At 42.9% G+C, this 26,414-nt stretch overlaps 1 protein-coding gene across 2 annotated transcripts in view; it reads left to right on the forward strand.

Moving 5' to 3' along the window:
* The first annotated feature begins 10,235 nt into the window (after window positions 1-10,235).
* NOX3 (NADPH oxidase 3) overlaps window positions 10,236-26,414 on the forward strand; it is a 49,125-nt gene continuing 32,946 nt past the window's right edge. For both annotated transcript variants that reach the window (XR_007245432.1, XM_048507455.1), the window contains exons 1-7: window positions 10,236-10,362; window positions 10,635-10,730; window positions 11,343-11,453; window positions 13,077-13,161; window positions 18,997-19,142; window positions 20,587-20,768; window positions 22,285-22,414. Coding sequence is in view for 1 of the 2 variants with exons in the window: in XM_048507455.1 (XP_048363412.1) it covers window positions 10,318-10,362; window positions 10,635-10,730; window positions 11,343-11,453; window positions 13,077-13,161; window positions 18,997-19,142; window positions 20,587-20,768; window positions 22,285-22,414 (795 nt within the window). In the remaining variant the exon portion in view is untranslated. The remainder of the gene's footprint in view (window positions 10,363-10,634; window positions 10,731-11,342; window positions 11,454-13,076; window positions 13,162-18,996; window positions 19,143-20,586; window positions 20,769-22,284; window positions 22,415-26,414) is intronic.

A 26,414-nucleotide genomic window follows, 5' to 3' on the forward strand; every position in this document is an offset into this window, starting at 1 on the left:
GTGCCCACTTTTTTTCCAAATCTTTTTCTAACCAAATCCCTATATACCCTGAAAGTGAACCTAACCCCTTTCTCTAGAAATGTGGACACCTTTTCTTACACTTTGGCAACTCTAGACTATTTGTCATGTAAATGAGATAATAAAAAATACAGAAAGTGCATAATTTATTACCAAGAACAATTAATTCATTTGATTTCCCTCCTTTTCATTCCTAGGCAAATATTAAAACTCCCTGTGTGTTATAATGGTTGCTTTGAATAGAAGTACTTGTTCTGAATAGAATGAGAAGCATTTTTCTCCCACCTGTTGCAATGCAGCACTGTAAAAGCCTTCAAATGCATTTTTGTCTTAAAACATGAAAAACTCCAGGCTAGCTTATAACTCTAAGGGGGGAGGAAGAATTCAAAGAATTATCAGTTTTCTTCTTCTTTCAAGTAAAAGAGGCTGCAGTCTTAGCTACATTATCATTTATTTTAGTGGAAATTAAGCTACATTATCATTTATTTTAGTGGAAATTATAGAGGAGCTGATCTACCGATATAGCAGAACTTTTACAGCATCTGGACTAGAGTATACACAGTGAAGGTGAAAGGTGGCATGTCTGGAACACATGAACACATCAAGTTGCCTTATACTAACTCGTAGCATGAGTCCAGCAAGGTCAGAATTGTGTACTCAGACTGGAGGCAGCTCTCATGGGTCTCAGATAGAGGTCTTTTACATCACCTACCATGTAACTGTTTTAACTGGAGATTCCAGGGACCTTCTTCAGGCCAACAGATGCTCTGTCATTGAGCCTCAGTCCCTCCCCAAATGTTAAAGCCCAATGTGGAAAACCCAGAGAAAAATAGCATATCATTGGGTGGGGTTCTAGGCAGTGTTCACGTTTCTGTGTGTAAGAGCATAGGAAGAGTCCTGCTGGATCAGACCAGTGGTTCATTTAGTCCAGCGTCCTGTCTCACACAGAGGCCAAATATCTACTCTGGAGGACCAACAACAGAGCATAGAGGCTGAGGCCTTCCCCCGATGTTGCCCCTGGGCACTGGGATTCAGAGGTTGACTGGAGGTTCCCTATAATTGGAGGTTCCCTATAATTGTCATGGCTAGTAGTCACTGATAGATATCTTCCATGAATCTATTTAATCCTTTCTTAAAGCTGCCTCTGGCTATTGAGCTTCTCTGCCATCTCCCAATCTACCTTTAGCAATCCCTTTATACCATGATAATCTAAAAGTCCAACTGCTTATTTGGCTGGTTTCCTATTCCAGACGTATTTAAAGACTTTTTTTTGTTTGCCTTGATGTTTTTGAGCAACCTGCTCCTTAGACTCTCTAATTATTGGCTTACATTTCTTTTTCCAGGATCTGTGATCTCTTCTGTCCAATTCATTGGGGGCAGCCATTCCACTTTTTAAAAGAAGCCTCTTTACTTTTGATAGCTTTCTTGTCTTGCATTGTTAACCATGCAGCATTCTTTTAGATTTGGCAGTGCCTTTCCTAACCTGTGGAATGCATTCTACCTAGGCTTCAATGAAGGTGGTTTTGAATAGTTTCTGAGGCCCTTTCCATGAAGCCGATTGTGGAGCGCCTTGGCTTCGGTGGAGGCTCAGGGACACCGCTCGAACCCAGCATGCTGTCGCGAGCAGCAGCCCACAGATCACGCCCAGCACTGAAGAAGCTGACTATGCTGCGGGCCACCTCCGGTTTGTCACCTCTACTGACCTGCCTGTCCAGCGTCGCTCTGGAGAGCTGCAGAGACCCACCCACGCTGCCCTCCGCTGGACAGGCACATCAGTGGAGGCAATGGGAAAAGCGGTGTCGTCCCATCGTCGGTTCGCACAGCGCCTGCAGGAAGACGCTGCTTTTCAAAAACGGCGAATTCATGCCGTTTAAAATGGCGGATTCACGCTGCTCTGGGGCGGCCAGGATGGCTTGTGCGAACGCTTCCCCAGGGACGGCGTTTTTGCCGTCCCTGAGGCGCTCTATTCCGCCCGTGCGGAAAGGGCCTGAGTGACTCCTATGTTTCCTTTTAAGAGCCTTAGGTTTCCTTTTAACAGTTTCCCTCAGTTTTGGACTTCAGACAAGTTTTGGACAAGGAGTCCACCTCTACCAACATACAACTTTGCACATGGGCTGGGATAGAAATGCTTCAAACACTGGAATACAGCAAAAGAAGTCACAAAGGGGGGCAGGATTAATATCCCCTCATCCCACACTCTTCTTTTAATGGCAACCCCACTCCCACCCACCCCCACCCCCAAAATTGAAGTTCCCAGGAAAAAAGAGCAAAACGTCACAATCCATACGATTTTTCCTGGTTCTTGCTGTACATAAGAATGTTAATATTGCCCATAACATGGGAATATGTTTTATTAACTGCCTGAAATGTGTCAGGTGGAGTTCCATGCATGAGAGGCATCATGCTCATTCCTATTGAGTTAAAAAAATACACAAAAATTGCAAGTATTTTTTAATGTTATTTATGGTCTGTCTGTCTCACTGGGACTAAGGTAAATTACACAGAGTGAGTCAATACCATCAACAGCATGGGACATTAAACAAACAGTGCCTTAGGATCAGGATTGTAGAACCAACCAGAAACCTAAAACCAGAACTGAAGCAAGGTTTAAGTATTAACATGACATAATGAAGTATTGTCATCTCCATCATCAACTCTCCCCCTGTAGCCCCTCCCACCCTATTCTTCTATTCTTATCCATTTGGACACAGTGCCCTTGGTTTAGATGGATCTCACTTTAGGCACTTCCTGGTAGCAGGCAGCAAGAGGTCCTTATTTTTCACCAATGGCAACAACAAAGTTATTGTTTATGGTACCTTTATTAATTCTTTTCGCAATGCATGCCAATTTACTCCATATCAGAGAATGCACTCATGAAACAATACAGTAAAGAAGAGCTGCTGGTCCATGCGCTGGTATTGGCTCCTTTAAGGAAGTTTAACATCTGGATCAGATGCACTTCAAAGCTGAATGGTACACGGAGCTATTCTCCTTTGAAGTGCAGCTACAAGCGCAGACAAGTTTGAGAACCCAAAGCAGCTTCTGACTCTGTTCTACTTGGAAAAATCCCAGTCAGATGTCTTCTTTCTCTCTCTCTTTTACTCATTTTAGAAAATTGGTGTCTGGATCAGCTGTACTTCAAAGGAGAATGCCTCTTACATTTTTTCGGCTTTGAAGTCAGGCTAATTCAGATGCTGGCTTTCTTTAAAAGTAGTCAGGATTGGCATCTGACCCCAGTCATGCTTAAGCCATTCTTCTTAGCTGCTTTCTCATTTTTCTTTTCCTTCAAACCTATATGAAAAAGTTTTGTAGCTTCTGCCACACTGTAATAATTGTGACAGTTCCATTAAGCACTCCTCCCCTGCTGCTTTTGAGCTGAGAGGGGGAAAATGCCCCATCCCAAGGCAGCTTTGCCTTTGGGGAGGCAGTTGTGGGTATTTCAACTGACAAATGGGGGTTATCATGTGGGTTACCCTGTCTTGAATCACTAATTCTTCCAAGGAAAGTAAAATTATCACTATCCAGTTGTTTGTCTGAAAGGGATATATGTTTGGCTCTCCTGTCATGAACTATGCTATTACCATTCACAAAAGATATCAACTGATAGTCAAGAACTGTTCTGTTTCAAAACTTCCTCAGAAGATCATGAGCTTCCCAACACTACCAATACACAAAGACCAAACTGTAGAGAAGATCCTTACAGACCCATAGAGAACTTTCAAAGCTTATTTTCCTCAGTTTAGTTCTGTGATAGTTGCAGATAATACTCAGTCAAAAACAATATTAACAAACTAGAACATGGGGTGCTGTGTGGTTTCCGGGCTATATGGCCATGTTGTATGGCCCGGAAACCAAACAGCACCCCAGTGATTCCGGCCGTGAAAGCCTTCGACAATACATTAAACTTGAACATACTTGCCTTTTTTCTCAGAGTGTGTTGTCCCTTTTAATAGTTTTCTGTTGTCAGCTGAGCTTCCTTTTCCTTAACTCATTGACGGGGATTTCTTTTAACTTCTTTGGATTTATCAGGGAAATATAGAGGATCTACTGTTAAGAAAACTATTGAGCTCAATAACATTTTCCCCTCATCCCAAGCAGAATTACTTCTAAGTTGAATTATTTCTATGTTTGAGAAGACGGTTAATCTAATAAAGCTCATTCACTATAGTGAATTGTGTGAAAGGAGATTGGGATGTACTCCCAAAAAAGCCATTAAAATGATTGGACATTGGGTTACCAGCACTAGGTTGGGAAATACCTGGAAATTTGGGGGGAGAAGCCTGAGGAGGGTGGGGTTTAGGGAGTGGAGGAACTTCAGTAAGATTAAAATGCCATAGAGTTCACCTTCCAAAGCAGCCATTTTCTCTAGGGGAACTGATCTCTGTCACTTGGAGATCAGTTGCAATAGCAGGAGATCTCCAGTCACTACATAGAGGCTGACAACTAGTGTGGGGGGTGGGGAATCTCTTTTTCCTCATTAGCTTAGACTGTATTGTTCCCAGGTTGGAGGCTGCTTGGAGGGGGCTGCTAAACTTCTGAGAGTGTCTCAGATGCAGTATGACTTGCAAGCTATTCTATTCCAAAGATGTGAGAAACTGCTTGATGCAGTGTTATGGATCAGTTTGATTTGGCCTTTGAAGACACTGATGTAGTCTGTACTAAAAAAAAGATTTTCAGGCCTAGGTCTGATTAGTAGATCACAGATAGTTTCATGGCCCTTAGGTCAGAACAGACTAACAGATAGCTGATACCTGTACAGGCATGTGGTAATTTGCATATTTAGCAAAGGCTCATGGGGTATGCTGTTGAAATGATCACCATAACACTGAAAGGTGGTCTAAAGCAAAACTGGGCTAGCTAAAAGAACAAGAGTGGGTTGATTGAGAAGCACTGAAGGCAGTCTTTTCTGGAGCTGAAAAAAGCCAGAACAGAAAGAGCTGAATTTGTTAGTTGGAAGAATTGGATTATCTTCCATGACAGCTGTAGTTCCTGGAAAGAGCTGAGCAATCTTTCTTCAGAGCAGCAGTGAATGGAAGGAGGAAGACAGGACTTGCCATAGCTGAATTCCTGAAGAACTGCAGTGAAGTACTCTAGTACAGAGTTGCCCCACACTTTGGATCTGGTTTTTGGGGCAGGAGTGAATATAACGATTCCTCAAAACAGAGTGCCATGGTCCAATCTATTTTGCCCTGAAGGTTCGGGTGGACTCGCTACCAACTCCTGTCTAGGCGACGGATCTATTTATGTCCGCCTCAAGATTTCATGGAACTGCTAGGGTTCCCAGAATACCGCTTTATACGGGACCCTGAGTTTCCTAGTACCCGAGGAGCAGGTGACAGACTGGAACTCCAGACTGTCCGATGCCATCGAGGAAATTTCAGCCTCAGGCGCCTTCATACTGCTCAAGTGGGCCTTTTGGTATACCGAGAGCGCGCCAAATGAAACGTGGGATCTCAGACGGCTAGAGCGAAGGGAGGAAGTCTGACGGCGGCGCTAACAACTTATAGGACGCTTATGAAAGCTCATGAGTTGGCTTATACGGGAGGGCTTAAGAATGCCTACTTCGGCCCCCCTCCTCGCAGATCTGCTAGCTCGCCTCGGCACAATTATTTCGATTGTTCATCCTCACCTCTTTGGTGGAGGGGTCTATACCCCTCACTGGCTATCGGCTGCGAGGCATTTCAGAGCTTTTTTGTAGATAAAGTCGCCATTACCTCGACCTTCCGCCACAATTGATACACAGTAAAGGAACTCGAGGCTTCTTCATTGCCTTTGGATTCTGGATTGGATCAGTTTTCCTACTCTGCAGTCCGATGTTGGATACAGGGTCCTAGCTGCTGTTAGACCTACTACCCGTCCCTCTGGATCCGCGCCTCCTTTGGCTGGATAAAGGCTTGCTCGGAGGAGCACACTCACTCCGGTGTTGAATATAGTCAACAGCCCTTGAGCAAGGAGTGTTTCCGGCGGGTTGAAGCGAGGCAGTGGTCCGCTTCACTTTAAAAGACTCATCCTAGATCCTGACATCTGGCTAATTATCGGGCCTCCGGGCTTCAACTTATCGCTCTTGGGGAAGGTAATTGAGAGAGTGGTGTTGAGCAGCTTCAGGGCTTCCTGGATGACGACGGTGCTCGATCCTTCCAGTCCGGGTTTCCGTGGGCATGGGACGGAGACCGCCCCGCTGCTATCACAGATATGCTCCGCATGCAGCTAGACCAAGGCGGATCAAGGCGCTGCTTGTGTTACTCGACCACAGCAGCGCTTGATGTGGCTTCCATCACGCACCTTTGATCCACCGCCTATAGCCTCTCTGGAGGCGGGCACTGTCCTTCAATGGATTGCCTCGCTTCTCCAGGGTCGGGTCAGTAGGTATGGTGGCGGGGCTGAGGCTTCCCAGAGGGCTCCACTTAGGGGGGTTCCTCAGGGGCCTTGCTTTCCCCCCGGGCTTTTATTTAACATCTATAAGGCACTCTTGCTCAGCTGGTGCGAGCTTGGGCTGGTCTGTCACCAATATGGATGACACCCAGCCTATTCTGTTGATGGAGAGGGGGGGCGACTCCTGCCCTGCAGCTCTACAGCATTGTTTGGAGTCGGTTGCCGGGTTGGTTGAGGCAGAGTAGGTTAAAGCTCAATCCGCAAAGACGGGAGGTCCTCTGGCTGGGCCGGGGAGAGACCAAGGGAATTCCAGCCTATACTGGAGGGGCTTGGCCCGACATCCCTGGCTCGTAGCCTGGGGTTCGCCTGGACTCTGCCTTTGTCAATGGAGAGCCAGGTGGCCCATGCGTTACCCAGGTGGCGTTACCTCCGGCCAAGGCACGGGCGTTGGCTCCCTATCTCTCCCGTCCCACCTACACTGTGATCCATACAGTCACCTTCGAGGTTAGATTACTGTAACCGCTTTACGCTGGCCTTCCCTATGATGATCCGAAGCTGAAGCTGGTCCAGAATGCAGCTGCACGGCTTAACAGGTGGTGATTACTCAGATCACATCACCCTGTGTTACTGCCTGCACTGGCTCCCAGTGGAGTTCGATCGCCTCTTCAAGGTGCTGGTAATAACCTTCAAGGCCTTACGCTGCATGGGGCCCTCATATCTACGGACCGCCACACTCTTATGTCCCACATAGGTCATCATACTAAAGCAGCGGCGGAACTGCTGGTGACTCCTAGCCCCAAGGCCACGCGTTGGTTTCTAATTCGGCCAGGGCCTTTAATGTTCTGCCCCGCCTGGTGGAATGCCCCATCAGTCCGGCCCTGCGACCTTTGGCGAAGTTCCGCGAGGGCCTGTAAGACAGAATTATTCCAATCGGCTTTGGGGAGGCTGGTCAGCGGTTCCCATCGCCCCCCCCACTGAGATCCTGGCCGATTTCCATTTCCATCTTATCATCTTGGTTGGGCCTGCTGTGATTCCCATCTGGGCCCACCTGTTCCTCCCTTCCTTTCTCTTTCTTTTATTTTTCCTGCTTTTTGTAGCCTTTAGGCGGCCTGTTTGAACTGTTTTAAGCTGTTGAATTCCTTGGATTGTTCAAATTATATGTAATTTGCTGCCGGAGTTTTAATGTTTAATTATTATTATTATGTTATTATGTTATTGAGTTGCTGTTGATGACAGCCATGTTGTTGAGCCGCCTCGAGCCCTTCGGGGAAGAGGCGGCCTAGAAATCTAAAATATAAATAAATAAATAAAAAATAAAATTATCATGCCAGTTTTCTAAAAGGGGTTTTTGTTCTGTCTATATGTGGAGTTGTGATAAGGAGTGGGAAGGGCTTTGACTATGACTGCTGAAAACCAGCTGAACCGGTTTTGGCTGGCTCCAGTTAGTAATATCCAAGCTGGCTTAAACTCTTGAACCCAGGCTAGAAATATAAATGCATAATGAGCTAATATATATTAAATTCTCCTCTACATGAATTAGGGGCATCGTTAATTATCACATATGTATAGTTGGAAGGGGGAACATATTAAGGAGTATTTATAAAGAAGGCAGTCAGAGGCCCTTTCTGCACGGGCCATATACGGCGCCCTGGGGATGGCAAAAACGCCGTCCCCAGGGAGCCGTTCGCACAGGGGGCGCTGCTAAAACGCAGCAGCGCCAACCTGGCTCCCCTCCACCACCCCCAGGGCAGTGTCAGGTCGCCTCCAAAAACCTCCCTACTGGAGGGAGGTTTTTGGAAAACAGCGCGTTCCCGCTGGCGCGGTGCGAACGGCACCGCCGGGAACACACTGTTTCCCCCGTCCCTCTCCCACACACCGTGTCGCCGCCTTCGTAGCTTTCCCTACTGGACTGCTGAGACCCTCTCCTCAGCTGTCCCTCCTGACCCCTGGAGGTTGGAGGGCAGCGTGGGCGGGTCCAGCAGGGCGACGAAGGCGACGAGGTGAGTGGGGGGGGACAGGGAAGAGGCGGCTCCGTGTGAAGCCAGCCTCTCCCAGCATCGGCACCGACCTCTGCAGGGGGAGCCGCTCCTGCAACTCCAGCTCCCGTCGCGAGAACAGCTTTCCCACCCCTCCACCGGCAGAATTCCTGCCTGTGCAGGGGTGCCCTTTCCGCAGTGCGGAAAGGGCCAGAAAGTCTGTACCTCTCAAGTACCTTTTTAGCCAACAAGGGAAGAGAGTGGAAATATGCAACTGGGCAAAGGGTTTAAAGTGAGAGAAATATAATTGCTACTTTGGAGAGGGGGCTTCCCCCAATTCTGTAACTGGGTGAGATTCCCCTTTATTTCCAAATAAAGTACCAAAAAGATCCTTCACCTCTGAACAATTTTATTGGGAAGGGTGGATACTACAATATCTTTGGGAATGTTTTCACAAATTCTTTTTGTTGTAGTTTAATAATTTGATTTATATTTTGAGTTTATTAGAAAGTCTAGACTTTGAACTTGGACCTTGGGGGCTCAATTGGTTACACTGACAAAGTGGTGGATTCTTGATGCTTATCACAGGTTTTTTAATCATGCTTTTCTTTTCTTCTTCTTTTTGCTCAGTAAACTTGGCGACCTGTGGTTAGACTTGTAAATGCCTCAGTGGAGGAATAAAAGTTCTTCCTACTATAAAAGGCAGTGAGAACCTATATCTAATATTTCCTTTTTGGTGAAATTGATTGAATTTGTAGTAGTGGATCAATTCCAGTCATTTCTAAAAGAAATATCCTTCCTCACTGTCATGATGGATGGCAGGAAGTATCGTGGTTTCAGCAAGTTTATTAAGCTTTATTAACAATTAGAACAATTAGAACAGTTAACAGATACTCAGGAACTCTCATCTGAGCTCTTCCGGGTATCAGCTCAGCTAACTACTTAACTCTGCCCAACAACTCAATCTGTTAAAGGCACATCACCACACTCATCTCTTTTCAATTTTGCTTTCAGTCTGATTATGGGATAAAATGAGATTTCATAGTTCTGTGTTCTAACCAATTCTATTCACTTTCATATGGGTAAAATAATATGTAGCTTTGCATTTGGTAGGCTTAAAGCACCTGAACTACTGTGATTGTATGGATGATAGGGTGTTATTGTATGGATGATAGTAAAAACCTGAAACAGAATCCAGACAAGACAGGAGGTTGCTGGTTTTTAATGTTCATCTGGATGTCTGGAAACCATTTTGAGTGTTATCCAGAAAAATAGTATGTAAGTATTTTAATGTGTAAATACTGACCTTTGTAAATCACATATAGCTCATTTTAATGCTCCTTTGAGATGAGGAAGGCAATTAATTAAAAGTCTCACTATGCTCCAGTCTTGCAAATAGCTCTGAATAATAACTGGATGCAAAGAACCCAACAATGAATATATTCAAAGCCACAAGTACCAGGGCACTCTAGGTTTTATATTGCACATCCAGACTCTTCTGCATCACAATTTCCTGATTTTCTCAAGTGACTTTTTAAAAGACTGCACAGGGAACTGCAGAGTAAAAGAGACTCAGAAACCATGGAATGCTCTTAGAAGCTCAAGCCTTTCCTTTGGGTATTGATCTGATTATTATACATACACTTGCTTAGATCTTTATTTGTATGGGGTGGGGATGTGGAATATTTTAAGCTGTTTTGAACATGATCAAGGGGGGAATGGACAATGAGACTGATTTATTAGAACACACTTTCACTTTGCCCCCCCCCCCACACCCAATCAGATTAGAAAGAAACAGGTTCTTAATTTCTCACATCATAAACTATGCCCCCTTCCCCTGACTGACATCTTGTGGGAAGTCCGTAATTGGAATCTTCCAAGGCTGCCACTTTTTAAGCAAGCAGAAGATCCAGAGATGAATTGCAGTTGATGCAGGACAGACAAAATCAAGATGATGTACTGGATTTTGAATGAAAGTCTATCCATTGTTTTATTTGTAAGTATCTATTTTACAACGAACTACTGATTTGCTTTCTGGAAATTTCATAGGAAATCTCAGCTTTCCCCAAGTCTTTTGATTTCAATGCAATCAGTACATAAACTTTCATTTCATATCAGATTGTTTGTGGCAAGCATAACAATCTTTGTATTTTTAAAGGATGGTACTGGTCTTTTTTTCCCAGAATGTTAGAAATCAACTCCTTGTCCTGCAGGAAAATCACAATAATGGAAATTAATGAAATTGTCACTAAACCTTTTCTGTTACAGTTACTGTGGCTGGGAATGAATTTATACCTGTTTATTGACACATTCAACTGGTATGAAGTTGATGATGCTTACCTCTATACACGAGTTATGCTGGGTGTAAGTAAAAGGTTGTTACATGGGTTCTGCAACTTTCCATTCAATTGCAATCTTAGGGACACTTATTTGGATGAAAGCCTCATTGAACATTGTTCTAAATAAATATGAATAGGATCAAGCTAAATGTCCACCCAAGCTGCATTACACTCTGCTTTTGTACTCCACTGCAAATTGCAACTCATTTAACTCAATCAACTAAATTTGTCTGTGCATTTGCTCAGAAATTGTTTTCATATAATGAGATTTGTTTTTGTGTTAGTAAAGTATACTGTAGTCTAATTTCATTCATTTTGGCATTATCAAAGAGAAACTGAGCTCCTACCTCCTGATGCTGTGTGTGTGTATGTTTTTTAAACACCGTGCACTTTTAAAAAAAAGACCAAAGGCTTTAAAGTGAAATATTTTTCACCCAACTGTAATAATTTGCTGTAAGGCATTCCTGCCACTGATTTCTGGCACTAAACTAGTCTTCTGTTTGATGTATCTTCACATTTACTGGTGCTGCAAGTCTTACAGTCAGAACGAGGCTATGATATTATTTGTGTGTGCAAGATACGAAAATATGAATGGGTTCTTTCCATATGTGTAACAATATTACCATTCTGTGTACAGTCCACACTTGCTTGGGCAAGAGCTTCTGCCACATGCCTCAACTTTAACTTCTTACTAATCCTGTTACCAGTCAGTAGGAACCTTATTTCATTCCTCAGAGGAACCAACTTTGTAAGTACTACTCTCTTTGTATAACTGTTACATTGTAACTATCAATGATGTTGTTCACAGCATGGTCTAATTTCAGACTGGTCTGCTAGAAATGCATGTTCAGTGATGATAAGAAACTAGTATTTAGCACCCAACAAACTGTAATAGTTGGGGAGTCAATATTTCATAGACTCACTACCAGTAGAGTGTTGCAAATATTATCACAGTATTTCTAAATCATATAATTTAGACAAGAATCACTGTGGACCATGGTCTGCCATTAATAAAAAGCTGGGAGAAGAAATCAATTATTATTGCCAATTAGCAGGAAAAGGCAAAGAAGACAGCTAAGAGACAACTTTAATGAAAGCACTGGATTAATAAGCCTAAGGACAACTAAGGTTATCAAGAATTGGAGCATGAGTTTTATAAAGAAAAACATCTGGAGTTTTTAAATCCGGGGGGGGGGGGGGGATGTCGAAAGAGGAACATGGTGGAGATGTGAAAAAAATCACATATATGGAGAAAGCAGATAGAAAGGATTTTTTTCTTCTAACAGTACAAGAACTTGGGTTCACTTAATGAATTTGATAAATAGTGAATTCACAACAGGTAAAGGAAGGTAATTCTGCACAAAACAAAGGTATTTCAGTGTTAGCTATTGCTGCATACCCATTACTGGCAGTTGCAATAGGAGACTTCATCTTCTTGCCTGGCTGGTAAGATTCCTGAAGGCTCCTGCTGGGAAACTAAATACTCTGAGGGAAACTAAATACTAGAATTGACGGTTGTTTCATCAGATCAGGCAGTCTTCTTTTTATGTTCATCATCTTACCTTTCACTATAGGAGAGAACATTCCCAAAATATATTCAGCACACTAAAGAAATGGAAGGAGTCACGTGGCGTAGTGGTTAAGTGCTTGCACTGCCACTCACACGGTCAGGAGTTCGAGCCCCCTGTGGGTCAGATATCCTGGCAGCTGGCTCATCGTCAACTCAGCCAGCCAGCCATTTCTTGGTCAGTAAATGAGTACCTAGCTCATAGCTAGGGGGTAAAGAATAGCCAAGGAAAGCATTGGCAAACTACCCCATAAAAACAGTTTGCCTATAAAATCACTGCTCGCAGTGGTACCCCAGGGTCGGACACGACTGAAGGGGAAACTTTACTTTAAAGAAATTGGGTTAAATGGTAACTTTATTAGAACCTTTATTATAATGTCATGATACCTTTATTCACTCAATCTCCAAAAATTTAGCAAGTCTTGACTGGCACCTGTCAACTGATGGGTTACAGTCATATGTCTTCTTCAGGTTCCTGTAAGGTTAATTTCACCACCACATCTTTAAACCAGTCTCAGTCCTTTGTGTCTTGAATCTGTGAAATCAGAGAACCTCAGAACACAGGGAGGGGGACAGGCTGTAAGACAAATTTTCTTAGCACCCTCTCAAAGCTCTTCTTTCTTTGGAGGAAGCTGTTTTTAAAATAGCTTAAAGTTGTAGTGTAGTCATTATTCAGAGTAACGTAAGTATTGATTAGGTGATTGCTGAGTTTTTGAAAGATCTTTACCTAACTCAACATATTTTAGGATAAAAGTATAAAGAGCCATGATCATGATTTTTATTTTTATTTTAATTTTTCTCAAGTGTTACAGAGGAGTTTTAAGGAGACAGCTTGACAAAAATATCACATTTCACAAGGCTGTGGCTTATGGAATAGCTGTAAATGCGAGTAAGTTTTGAAGTTTACATTTGAAATATTAGCATTCTGCAGAACTAGTTTAAAGAGTTTGGCTTGTATTCTTTTTTAATTACAGTTTTATAAAGCACATCTGATGCTTGCATAGACTAGTTATTCTGCAGCAACGGGACATTCTTCATAATACATAAGCATGCTGTAAAATGTTCATTACTCTCCAAATTGCTTTCCTTAAGGAAAGCTTTATGGGAAAATGCACAATATCGCTGACCTGAGCACTGCTGTTGAATAGTTTTGTTGTTTCTTTGGGTTTTTTAGCATGTCCGATCCAAAACTTCAGGGTAAATAACAAAATGAATATTAGCAAAGCAGAATAAAACTGTGCCCAAGTAGCTTCAACTGGAATCTTTAATTATCTAAAGAAAGTTAAGCACATTGAAGTTAAATGCAATCCCATAAAGTTTTCTAATAATGACATGGAAATATCTCTCCCTCTATTTTGTTTTCAATTCAAGTGATAAAATTAAGATATAAAATATTTGACACTCCCCACGAGAGGGGTGGCAACAGCACAGCCACCCCGACGCTGCCACTGTTGCGCCCCCTCAGTGCGAGGCATCCCTGGCGCTCTTGCAAAGTGTGCCTTTTGATGACCCCGCGCAGAGCGCGGGGTCGTGGGGACGCCCAGGCACACGCCAGGGATGCCGCGCGCTGGGAATTGCGCGCAGCGACGGCGGCCGAGGGAAAAGTGGGGAAAGGCCCCTTAAGTACTTTCTGTCCTAGAGATAGGAAGAGAGATGGACATCTGCACTTGGACACTGCTCCTTTTTCTGGAAAGAGAAGGCTAAGAATCTGCACTAGACACATGAAATTGATTTCATGGTCCAAGGGACTGGCAAATAAGAAAAATAAGAAAGTGATTTTTTCTTTTTAAATAATTATAAAATGACATTGTTGGCAAGAAAAACAAAAGGGGAGAAAAAGGCAAAGCATTCATTACAAACTTTTTAACACAAAAGGAGAAAAACCATTGTTAACCCCACCGTAATGTTACCTTTCCCATAAATATACCAGCCTTTAAATCTTCTTATTTATACTTCTATTTTGATATGTAATTTTAGGCATGAGAGCAGGTTTTTCATACTCTTATAATCCAGTCATTCATATCAGGGGCTACAGAAGATTTCCAACAAAATTATACATATTGTTAACAAGCTCATGAGAAGCTCTCTATCTGAAGCAAATACGCAATCTTTAACATAGCATAATAAAGCAATCAAAGGATCAAATGGTAAGTCATTGCCTATTAATTCTAAAATATAGAAAAGATTTGATGCCAAAAATCTTCTATTTTGGAGCCAAAGACAATGTAGTAAACTGTCCTGCCTCAAGTAACATGTCCAACATACCTCCTGGTATCCAAGGTATATGAGAAATAATCTATAGAGTGTCAGATACCAACAGTACATAGTTATCACAAAATTTTCTCATAAGTCAGTTGAAATAAGTGTCCAATATAGATGTGTCCATAACCATTCCCAAAGACTCTTTGGGAACTCTAAAGACAACATTTTATTCTAATTTACAATATATCTAGAACTTTTGGTGAGGGCAAGATAAGGAAGTAATAAACTGTCCCATACAAAGCATTTGCAATATCTATCAGATTTCTAGTACATGGGTGAGTTTGAACACCCAAGGAATATCTAAATAAGACCCTGCCCTAACCTGGAAGGCCCAGGCTAGTGTGATCTAGTCAGATCTTGGACATTAAGCAGGGTCATCCATGTGTGTATTTGGATGAGAAACCACCAAGGAAGAGCAGGGCTGTCGAAGGCTTTCACTCCCGGAATCACTAGAGCGTTGTGAGTTTTCCGGGTTGTATGGCCATGTTCCAGTAGCATTTTCTCCTGACATTTTGCCTGCATCTGTGGGTGGCATCCTCTGGCGAAATGTCAGGAGAAAATGCTACTGGAACAGGCATACAACCTGGAAAACCCACAACACTCAAGAGCAGGGTTGTTGTTCTGTTCCCCAAGCAAACTAAAATTCAGGTGCCTTGCACTTGGCCAGAACAGAGCTACAGACAAATAAGTAACTGTTCAAAAACGGATTAATGATATTGAAAGTTTAGGCCTCTGACACCTCCCATGAAGTCTAAGGCCGTTTCCGCATGGCCCAAAAACGACGGCCTGGGGGCGGTAAAAACGCCGCCCCCAGGCCGCCGACCTGACTGCGCTCCCCCTCCCCCAGGGCGGCGTCAGGCCGCCCTAAACAACAACCCTTTAAAGGGTTGTTGTTGGGGGGGAAGACACTGTCTCCCTTCTCCGTCCCACTCACGATGTCCTCATCCGCCGCCTGCTTCACGTTGCGAAATTGCCCGCACACTGTCCTCCGACCTCCAGGGGTGGGAGGGCAGCGGGCGGGCTTCGACGGCCAACAGGCTGCTAACGAGGACATTGTGAGAGTGGAGACGGAAGAAGGAAGCTCATCGCGATCGGAGCCGCCTCTCCCTCTTGGCGTGGCCTCTGCTTGGCCTGCTCGCGACGCTTAGCGTCGAAGGACTTCCATACGCCCGGCAGAACTCTTGCCGCGATGCATGAGGCCATCTTGAAATGGCCTATCTAAATAAAGAACACTTGCAATGCTGGAAATATTTGGAGATGGTTTGAAGAATGTGCAGATATCAACTCTTTCCTTAACTGCTTCTAAGGAAGTCTGTGCTACTTGTATTGCTTCTGAGATCTCCCAGTAACTTCAACTTGGACTCTGTTTCCTTGCAATTCTGTTGAAACTGGATTACTTTAAATATCATGGATCTTTTACATCTGAGACGTTGCTGTCTCCAGCCTTTCCAGACACCTGAACTAAAAACAAAACTGTAAAACAAGAACTGCTAACCAATAAGAATGCTATAGTGCTTTGCCTCTAGAGCAGTGGTTCTCAACCTTCCCAATGCCACGACCCTTTAATACAGTTCCTCATGTTGTGGTGACCCCCAACCCTAACATTTATCCATTTTACAGATGGAGAACACTGATGCAGAGAGTCTTAGGCGACCCCTGTGAAGGGGTCGTTCGACCCCCAAAGGGGTCCCGACCCCCAGGTTGAGAACCACTGCTCTAGAGGAATTCTTAAAGGGACAGGGTCTAATGAAGGTTCCCTCCCCCAGAATACTCTACAAAAGGCAACTAAACCCGTTCTAAGGGTACAACTGAGGCTTAAATAGGGGAAATAGTGAGGGTGTCTCTAGGGGATGACGGTTGTTATGCAGAGACAGACAATGTCAAATCACCATTTCATCTGTTATCTTGAAAACCCTGCAGGGCCACCATAAATTGGCTATTACTTGATGGCCATCCTCACTTCACCTTCACTTTACTTTTCTGTCCCTGAAGGTTCCCTTCCCCTCAGGAGCAACATTTCAGGGAGCTCAGTAGACTGTAGTAGGAAGGGAAGGTGGGAAAGTGCCAGTTTATTGCCAGAATACAATCTTTGGATCAAGCCCAACAAGCTTAGTTCACTATTGAGTTGTTTTTCTTAAATGTCAGTACTTGATTCAGCATTATACATTGCCAGACTTATACATTGATTGATTGCAATGTGCATACTAAAGTAGTTAATTAGAGGGCAGCTAAAACTTCAACATACCTATTAACCCAAATAGGCATGCTGAAAGACAGAAGGGTTTTTTTCATCTCATGAATTAGTATGTGTACTAATTCAATAAGAGCAGTATATGCTTCACTGAAAGAAAACAGATTAATCAAACGTAGCTGGGTTAGCTTTTTTTTTTTGCTTTTTTCTTTGCTAACTGCACAGGTGGATAATAACCTGTAATTACAGCTCATTTGTGTGTCTCCCTCCCCTCCCACCCAGTAAAGAAACTCAGAGATGAGATAGATAGAAATTAAAGACTACCATGCAACAAAGCAGTAACAGATGTAAGCTCCTTTTCCATAACCATGTACCTGGCATTGAGATCCTTTTCTTCCCTTACTCAGAACATGATAGACAGATTTTGAGTGCAAGGGATACTACAGCTTAACATGTGTGGAATTTGTCACCTTTGAAGACTGACTCATTCACAGTAACAGAAGAGACACTTCTTCGTGTGCTTTCCTTGGCAATCAACTGAAGTCAAGGGAGGGAGTAGTTCTTGATATACATTGGAATAAATATGATGTGATTCTGGGTGTTAGCTCAGATTCAGAAGGAGGAGGAGGAGGAGGAGGAGGAGTTTGGATTTATACCCGCTTTTCTCAACTGTAAGGAGTCTCAAAGTGGCTTGCAATCACCTTCTCTTCCGCTTGCTATCATAGCGGAAACAAACCAGGTTCACCAGATTAGAATCCATCACTCTTAACTATTACACTCACTGAAACAAATGTATATTTTCATTAAAAGATAGAAGCCATGAGGTTGCATCCATGTTCCTTAAGTACAGGTTAAGCCCCCAAGTTAGTTTCAATTTCACTTTTCATTTATGTGAATACAACATGATTTTACTTTTCTGTTTCATTGTATGAGATTAATCCTATAAGTGTGCAACTTCCATTTATTTGTGTGCCTGTAAATTAGCATACACACACTTGAAGGTGGATCTCACTTTCCCTTGTATACCCACTCCCCATTATTTCTTCTTCCCTTTCTCTGGCAGCTCCTATATACTTCCCCCCCCCCCACTTTTTTCTTCTTCTTTTCTCCTTCCTACCCAACAGGAAACCTACCTTTTTCCTGCTCTCTATCTTCAAATTTCCCTATAAAATAATATGGTTCGATGCCAAAAACAATCTGCAAGACTAAGGCCGTTTCCGCACGGCCCATTAACGACGGCCTGGGGGCGCTAAAAATGCTGCCCCCAGGCCGCCGTTCGCACAGGCGGCGCTGCTGCAACGCAGCAGCGGCGACCTGACTCCGCTTCCCTCCCCCCAGGGCGGCCTCAGGCCACCCTAAACAACAACCCTTTAAAGGTTGTTGTTGGGAAGCGTCTTCCTCCCGTCCGTTGGCCCGCTCACGGTGTCCCTGGTAGTAGCCTGCTTCTGCAGCCCCGCCCACACTGTCCTCCGACCTCCAGGGTCGGAGGGCAGCGTGGGCGAGGCTGCAACGCCCAGCAGGCTAATGCACAAGGACACCGTGAGCGGGGCGGGACGGAGACTACGCTTCCCGCTGCTGGTTCGCACCGCGCTGCCGGGAAGACGCTTCCTCCCCAACAACAACCCTTTAAAGGGTTGTTGTTTAGGGCGGCCTGAGGCCGCCCTGGGGGGAGGGAAGCGGAGTCAGAACGGGCTTGCGCCCCCACGCCGCCAGAACTCTTGGTGGCGTGGGGGCGCATCCTGGCCGTGCGGAAACGGCCTAAGATAAAAACTTCTGCAAACATGATAAATCCCCACCCACCCCCACTTCTGGGTAAAAGAACAGTGAAACAAGCAGTCAAGCAGATAGGAGATGGGGAGAAAGCAAAGGGCAGGCAGGCAGGTATTTATTTATTTACAAAATTTATATCCCGTCTTTCTGCCTTCATCAGGGCCATCAAGGCAGGGCAAACAACAGATTAAAACATATATAATAAAAATGTGTTTAAAACCATTAAAATAAAAAAAAATCATCAGAACAATTAAAGCCAATCTAAAATACACACACAGAAACACAAAAACAGCAACAGGGAAAGAAGACTGGACAAGAAGAGTGGGTGAGCAGAAAGAAGGTAAGATATGTCTGATAAAGGAAGGGAAGACCAGATAGATGCAGAAACATCAAGAGAGTGGGAAACCGAAGGCAAGCAGAAGGGGGATTTCAAGGAAAGGAAAGTTCTGTTTATTACCAGTATCATCATAATTTTCATTTTGTACAACTATTTCTTTGTAGCCATTCATATCATTGCACATTTGGTCAACATAGAGCGATATCACCTTAGCCATTCAAAACAAGCAGGAGAGTTAAACAACAAGCTGTCTGACATTGGTAAGAGTGCCAATGAAAGCTACTTGAATCCTATCAGGAACCATGACACAGTAAGTTGGCATTTGTATTGGATGGTTGGTGTTTCTCATCAGACCTCCCCCCCCCTCTCCACACACATCCTATGATGTCAAAAAAGTCAAGAGAAGAGCAGCCAATACAAAAGTTACTGAGGAATCCAGTAGGAAAGATGTATGTGCTCATCAGAGCTTTCTATTTACCCCCACAGTACCAGCTTGCTGCGCCTGCACATGCATGCATCCCTGCTCCTAAACACCATGATTTTTTAAAAACCCTGTGGTATGGAATGCAGGAAGTATGAGGAAGAGGAGATCAGTGAAGTGGTTGTTCAACTCTAAAATGTGCTCTTTTCCTTTTGTATATTATCTATAGCAATCTCTAGATAGGCATGTGTGAAGTGGGGGCTGAGGAGAAGACAGATAGCAAGACTAGCACCTACCTGAAATCTCTGAAGAAAGCATTTCCTTTCAGAAAAGTGGGGAAAATGGATACAGGGAGGAATCAGATGAAACTGTGGCTGATTCCGCATGGGCCAAAAACAGCGGTGTGAAAATGGTGTAAAAGGGTTTAAAACGGTGTAAAGGGGTTTAGACTGTTTTCACACCGTTTTCACACTGCTGTTTTGGGCCCATGCGGAATCAGCCTATGAAAGGGAATGTGGGAGTGGGAGAGCCAGAACAAAACTCCTTAGTGATACACAGTGTCTTATTCTGAAATAGGGGCAATGGGGCACTGTGAACATGTTCCTTAGCAGCATATCAGAGGACAGGGGTGAAGCTGAGCACCTCTCTGCATATAGGGATGTGCAGCTGGACTAAGCAAGTCCAGTGGAAATACAGATTGAGTTGGAGCTAGGGTGGATTTGACCAGAAAACAGTCTTTGGTGAGCACAGTCCATCCTCAAAATCGTAAGCTTATTGAAATAAACAATGACGCAGGTCAATCATTTATGTAAGCTGAATACATTGACATAAGTAAACTAGTTGAACCCATGCTTGGTATCTCATGTCTTCATTTAGGTGTGCCAGAGCAAACGTGCCAGTTGTCTGAATGCTTAACTCTGTCTGCATCATACCCTCAATTCAACTCTGGGGCTCCTGGGGGATTTTATTTACCAAGAAATAAACACCCAGAGATCTATTTGAATATTCTGGACAGCAAGATTATTCATTGCTGTTTAGCTTTCTGCTTCATAAACTCTTGCTGTCATAATTCTCTTTAGGAACACTTCTTTGTAGCAAATCAGGCCATTCTGGGATTGTATAATTTTCTCTTTTCATTTCACAGAAACAAATAAATTGCTGCTAATATTTTCACAAATTTCTGGCCTAAACCTAAGTGGAAAATAGAAGTATCTTAAAAATTAGTTTCCAAGTATATCCCATTTTTAGACTTTTGTTTCTTACATTTGTTTTTATGCTGAAACTACAATATTAATTCAATCTTCCTGAAAAACACTGTATTCTCCTTTTTCAGAACACAATATCTGAAATATTAACAACAACTGCAGGAACAACCGGTCTCCTGATCACTGTGTCTTTAATTCTGATAATGACCTCATCCACAGATACCATTGCCAGATCATTCTATGAGGTGTTTTGGTACACACATCACTTATTCATTGTTTTCTTTATTGGCTTGGTTCTTCATGGTATGGGGTGAGTATAGATTTGTGGCATGTGGCATTATTTTATTTCTATTAGCCATATTATTATGAGAAAGTACACTTGATCCTGAGGGTGGCACAGAAAAAGGTTTACAGAGAGGCAAACCAGTTGCTATCTCCTCTGTGTTCTCCTGAAATCTACAAATAGTTTCTCAAGCTCCCATCTGTATATTTGTAAAATGCTAAAGCTTTGATACTGACTTGTTACCCAGCTTCAATAGGTTGTGAAAGTATTTTTAGGGAATCTCCACCAGCTGCTAAGAGTGTAACAGCACACGAATATCTTTAAATTAGCGATGGGGAAAATAATTCGGCTTGGCAATGTGAGAGGCAGGCTGGGAGGGGATCATTTTAGACTATATATACCAGAAACAGCTTGAAATGTATCTGCAGAGAATTCACAAAAGACCACATTGCAGTTTAAATATTTTTATATAAATTTTGTTGCAAGCAATCACACAGTAAGACGTCAAGGCACATACACACAGTTCCTAAGTATGTAGATAGGGAGGAAAAGATAAGTGGGATGATAGAGTGGGATTCGGGGAAGTAGGGGACTTATACATTACCTAAATCAGCTGATGAGGATCTAGAAGAAGGCAAGGATTTCTATGCCAGCATAGAAACCCAATGCGAAGGACGATATCGTGTCTCACACCAACGTGACCAAGAGAGGTTCAAGCTAGTAATGAGCACTGAGGCTCTGGTGAGCAGTATTTTTATAGGGTGGATCACTAGTTTGGCGGGAACTTCAAGCTTAGGTTTTGTTTTACTGGGGATTTCCATGCTGGACTTGCAGGGCTTGAGCTAATCAACAGCTCTATCTATTGTTCTAAACCCCAGGACAATGGGGCCCATTGGTCCTAGATTATATCAGTGATACCATGAATGGTTTATGCAGAGATGCTTCCTCAAGTCTCTGCCTTAAGTATTCAGATTTAGCTGAGGCTTGAGTGATTTGGGAAAGGATTTTGTTGTTAGGGAGATCAAATCTGAAATGCAAGAAAGAAGCAATTGTTTAGGAAATGTTTTCTCAAGAGCATAGTGGCTCAAGAGCATAGGAAATGTTTTCTCAAGAGCATAGTGGCTTCCAAAAGCATCTTATCAAGGTGTGGTGTTCAGGAGATGTGCAGATTCCATTATGTCAATGGAGTACTCTGGTAGGGTGAGATAATCAAAGATATGTGTCCGTGTTATGAGACGTCCAGATAATATTGCCTGGAGTAACTCATAGATTAAATTTCTGAAAACAGGCTGTTTTGCCTTAGGCTTGCTCTTGGCTGGGACACTCTTCTATCCACCCACAGAAACATGGAAACTGGCATTTTGCAGCACACAGTAGGAGAAATAATATGAACTTCAATATTTTATAAGGCAGGGGATGAAGGCCCGGGTTACAGACTGGAGTCAGATTTTCATGAATCTTGGAGATAATTTCTGACAATAATGAAACTGAATAAGCATTGTTGACTTAAACTGAGGTCTATGTATTTGTTTCTTCTGTTTAGACAGTTCATCCGCGGTCAGACTCCACAGAGTCTGTTGCTGCACAATGTCACTTATTGTAAAGATCATTATTTGGAGTGGGAGACAACAGCTCAGTGCCCTACACCACAGTTTTCTGGAAATGACCCTGCGGTAAGAATGATCCTTGCATTATAAGTAATTCATTGTTTGAATTGTCACTCTGGATGGCAAGGCTCTACATAAAGCCAGGATTAGGACCAGTGATAGTTATTCTTCTTCTTTTGCTATTCATGATTACTGAATACCCATCAGTTTGAATTTTGTTCTCCAGTTGCAAACAGGGTGTCAATTTTGGGTGTGTGTGTGTGAATTTGCTTTCTCATGAGCAGTTTGAGCCTGTTCGTCAGATTATTTTCACATAGTCAGAAAGTATAGTACAGTGCAGTCGGCTATATTTCTTGCATGTACATTCTCAGACAGCCTGATCAGAGTTCTAGTTCTCCCCTCCACAGACCTGTTTCACTGGATGCCAGATACAAATGAACACTTTTGTTAGTATTACCTGGCCCCATAGTCTTCCTTTCAGTCTGTGCTAGGTTATTTTGGGCATGTGCACGTTTATGCAGCCTTATGACTCACCGCTCCTATGTCATTTGATGACCTGACCATCCATGACCCTGGTGGAAAGTCAGTTTCACATACTGTGCAGATTCAAAAGCACTTGCAAGACATGGACTGCCCCACCACAAGGAAATGAAGCTCCACTGCCACAGCAACTGCACATCTGCAAAGGTGTTTGAAAGCTGTTTGACTTGGACAACAGTAGACCATTCAGATCCTATGCTTAGCTCACAGGGAATCACAGCTGTTGAACACGCCATTTTTGCCTTTTGAACCTGCTTGCAGGGGAGTTTCCTGCATTCCTACCAGTCATGCCTTCCAAAGGATGAGAGAATTCCATTAAATGTCACATGATGCTTATAGTTGATGAGAAAAAAGCTGCCCAGTTGCCTGGTAAAAAGAACAAAAATTTGATGGAGACTTTTTTTGAAAGGACTTCTGATTTCTCTTCTGAAAGAAATGAGGAGAGAAAGCTCAAGTTAAAAGTCTTAACAGATGGAAGTTGTGGTGTTCTTTTAGCGACATTTCAAATCTGCAGGGGGTAATTAAGTATCATGTCTACTCTGTCACAAGCTTTACTGATAATAGTCTTACATTTAAGATTAAATATTTTTAACCTGCTATTCGGAGGTGGGATTCAGGAGGTTCCGAAGGTTCTGTAGAACCCTTTGTTGAAATTTAAAATATCACTTTTTAAATACTTAAAATATTTTAATTATTAAAATTTTAATACTTAAAATAAAAAGTGATATTAAAAATATTTTTTATACTTTTTAACAGTCATTATTTGAATCCCACCACCATCGGAACCTGTTGTTAAAATGTTTGCATCCCACCACTGCTGCTATTCACAAAACATTTGCAGTGAGGAGAAAGAGAACAGGAATAAAAATACCAAGTTAAAAGAGGAAAAGGGCAATAATTTGCAGTGTTATTAGTGGATGACCTAGATTAGTTCCCACATGAAAATATTAGTTGCAACTACTCTGCTTGCATGTTGTTGAATGAGTTTCCATGAACTACAGCTAAGATACAGTACCTCTCATAATAAATCAATATAGTATAGGAATATAAATGACAGTTTACTGCTTATTCTGGGGAATTCAGATTAGCCTGTACACTCCCACACACACCAGCCGGGTGACCTTGGGCTAGTCACAGCTTTTCAGAGCTCTCTCAGCCCCACCCACCTCACAGGGTGTTTGTTGTGAGGGGGGAAGGGCAAGGAGATTGTAAGCCCCTTTGAGTCTCCTACAGGAGAGAAAGGGGGGATATACATCCAAACTCTTGTTCTTCTTCTTCTTCTTCTTCTTCTTCTTCTTCTTCTTCTTATTCCACATATTGAAATTAATGAGCATCTTTCTACACACCCAGAGTAACATAGTGAAAGTCTTGTAATGTTCAGAGTAACTATGTTGTGGGATAAAATTATGCTTAATATCCATAGTTCTTTAATTGGTGATAGGTGACTTTTAAAAACCCTATCATCATCATTGTCACAATATGACCTCTAACCTATCCCACGAGTTGAAGAGTTAGCACATGTTTAACATCAAAAAATCTACCCAATGCTCTCCTTGGATAAAACTGCTCGCCACTGCCTACAAATTACACAGGCAGTGTAGATATGTGATCTAGAGTTATGGTCCCTAATAATCCAGACCCCTTCAAGTTCAAGATAGATCTTCCTGTTTAATATTTGTCCAAGAATTCTCTTCTCATCTCCCCTCAGCTTCAGCTCCAAGCTTCAAATGGAAATTTTTTAGCCTCCTCTAGGTTATTTTTCCTGTAGCTTTCCTTCACTCAGTCTAGGTTCACACTGGTCTATTCCACAGACTTTCTTTTAGGTAAGCCCAGTTCCCAAACTTCTGAAATATTCCCTTTTCCTGACCTACCAGGTAAGAGTTGGGGAGATATCTGACCCCTTCCTGAGAAAAAATGACCAGGGTCAGTTACCATGTATTTCAGTATTTGCAGCCATTTCATTAAAAGCTTCTTTCTGTTGTTTTACACAGCCCAACTACAGCATACAAAAATTGTGATATTTATGAACTCAGATGCAGTAACCAAACAGCCAAGGAATTTATACATCTGTTTCAGTAATTAACACCCACTACTAAACAATCAAAGTAGATGTATGGGACCATAATGTATATAAAAGCCAATAGCATCAGTGTCACTGTTCTGTTCCCCAAGCATAACTGTTTCTGGTACCCTGTGCCTAGCCAGAACACAGTGGGAGAATCACAAGCAAGGTTTAACCGTTCAAATAAAAGGTTTAATATTTAGAAGAATAGAGACCCTAACTCCTCCCAGGGTCTATTTAAAATAAAGTACTTCCTTCACTGGACAGTAAAAGCTGTAGACTTTTGTTCTTTCTTTGACAGCTTCCAGGAAAGTCCACTTCTTTAAGTTCCTAGAGTCTTTATCTGGCTACTATTCTCTGTAAACTTCAACTTCGTGCTCTCTGTACACCTTTGACTGGTAAAATACTGCTGCAGTGCCTCCTGACTCCTTAGGCACCTGTACTGAACTGAACTGACTGAACAGGGGGATTACTGGGTGATAAAGAAAGACTGCCTCTTGGGAAACTTCTTAAAGGGACAGGGGCTAACAAAATTCCCTCCCTTCGGAGACTATATAGAAAACTAAACCCATGCTATCTATGGGAAACTGATACTTAACATTGAAAATAATAAAAGCTTCTGTGGGGGCATGACAGTCACCTAAACAATACCAAAAACAGGAAACCAAGACAGTTAAAATGTTTGGTTCAAAGTACCCATCACATCTTCTCTTTTTCTTTTTTCATGTTATCCTCAGAATAGCCCTGTGAAGTAGTTAGGCTTACAGCCCAATCCTCCTGGGGGTGGGGGGGAATCACAATGTGGAGGTGTGAGCCTGCACTGGTGGATTTGCCCTTTTGGGGCACTTACCCCAGTGGAGGGACAAACATGTCTGTGGGTGGATGCTGTGCCCTCTGGGATAGCCGGACACAGCGCTGGGCACTGGCATCAGTGCTCCTACACTGCTGCCAGCCCTGTAGACTTAGTGCGGGTGTGCTGGAGGCATGCCTAGTGGTGGGGCTAATGTTAGTTAGCTTCCACCACAAGGTTTGCAGACGGTTATGCCGCAGCCTGGGGCTTGGACTTACACCTCTCTTTGGGGTGGCTAAGCCCATTAAACTGTGAGGCCAGGACCGCATCTCTGGTCCTGCACAGTTGAGTTGTTTTAAGACTAAGTTAGAAAATACCCAAGAAGCAGGTTTGAAACCAAAAGATAAGTTTACTGGACAGCATAGGCATCTGACCAGGGTAACTCTAGCAGAGTCACACCTTAACCAGGAAAATACTTCATTTTTATAGATACAAAGAATACATACGTCACATAATCATACCTGAAAACGTATCCCATAAGATCATACCCCTTTCACGTGCTTTCTAGCATGAACCTTAAAATCTGATTGGATGATTCTGTCTTCTTGTCACATTAAGACAGCCTCTGAATCAAATTGCTTCTCTGACTAAAACATTGGCTGATTCCGCATGGG

The sequence above is a fragment of the Sphaerodactylus townsendi genome, linkage group LG01 (genome assembly GCF_021028975.2).
Source record: "Sphaerodactylus townsendi isolate TG3544 linkage group LG01, MPM_Stown_v2.3, whole genome shotgun sequence".
NCBI lineage: Eukaryota > Metazoa > Chordata > Lepidosauria > Squamata > Sphaerodactylidae > Sphaerodactylus > Sphaerodactylus townsendi.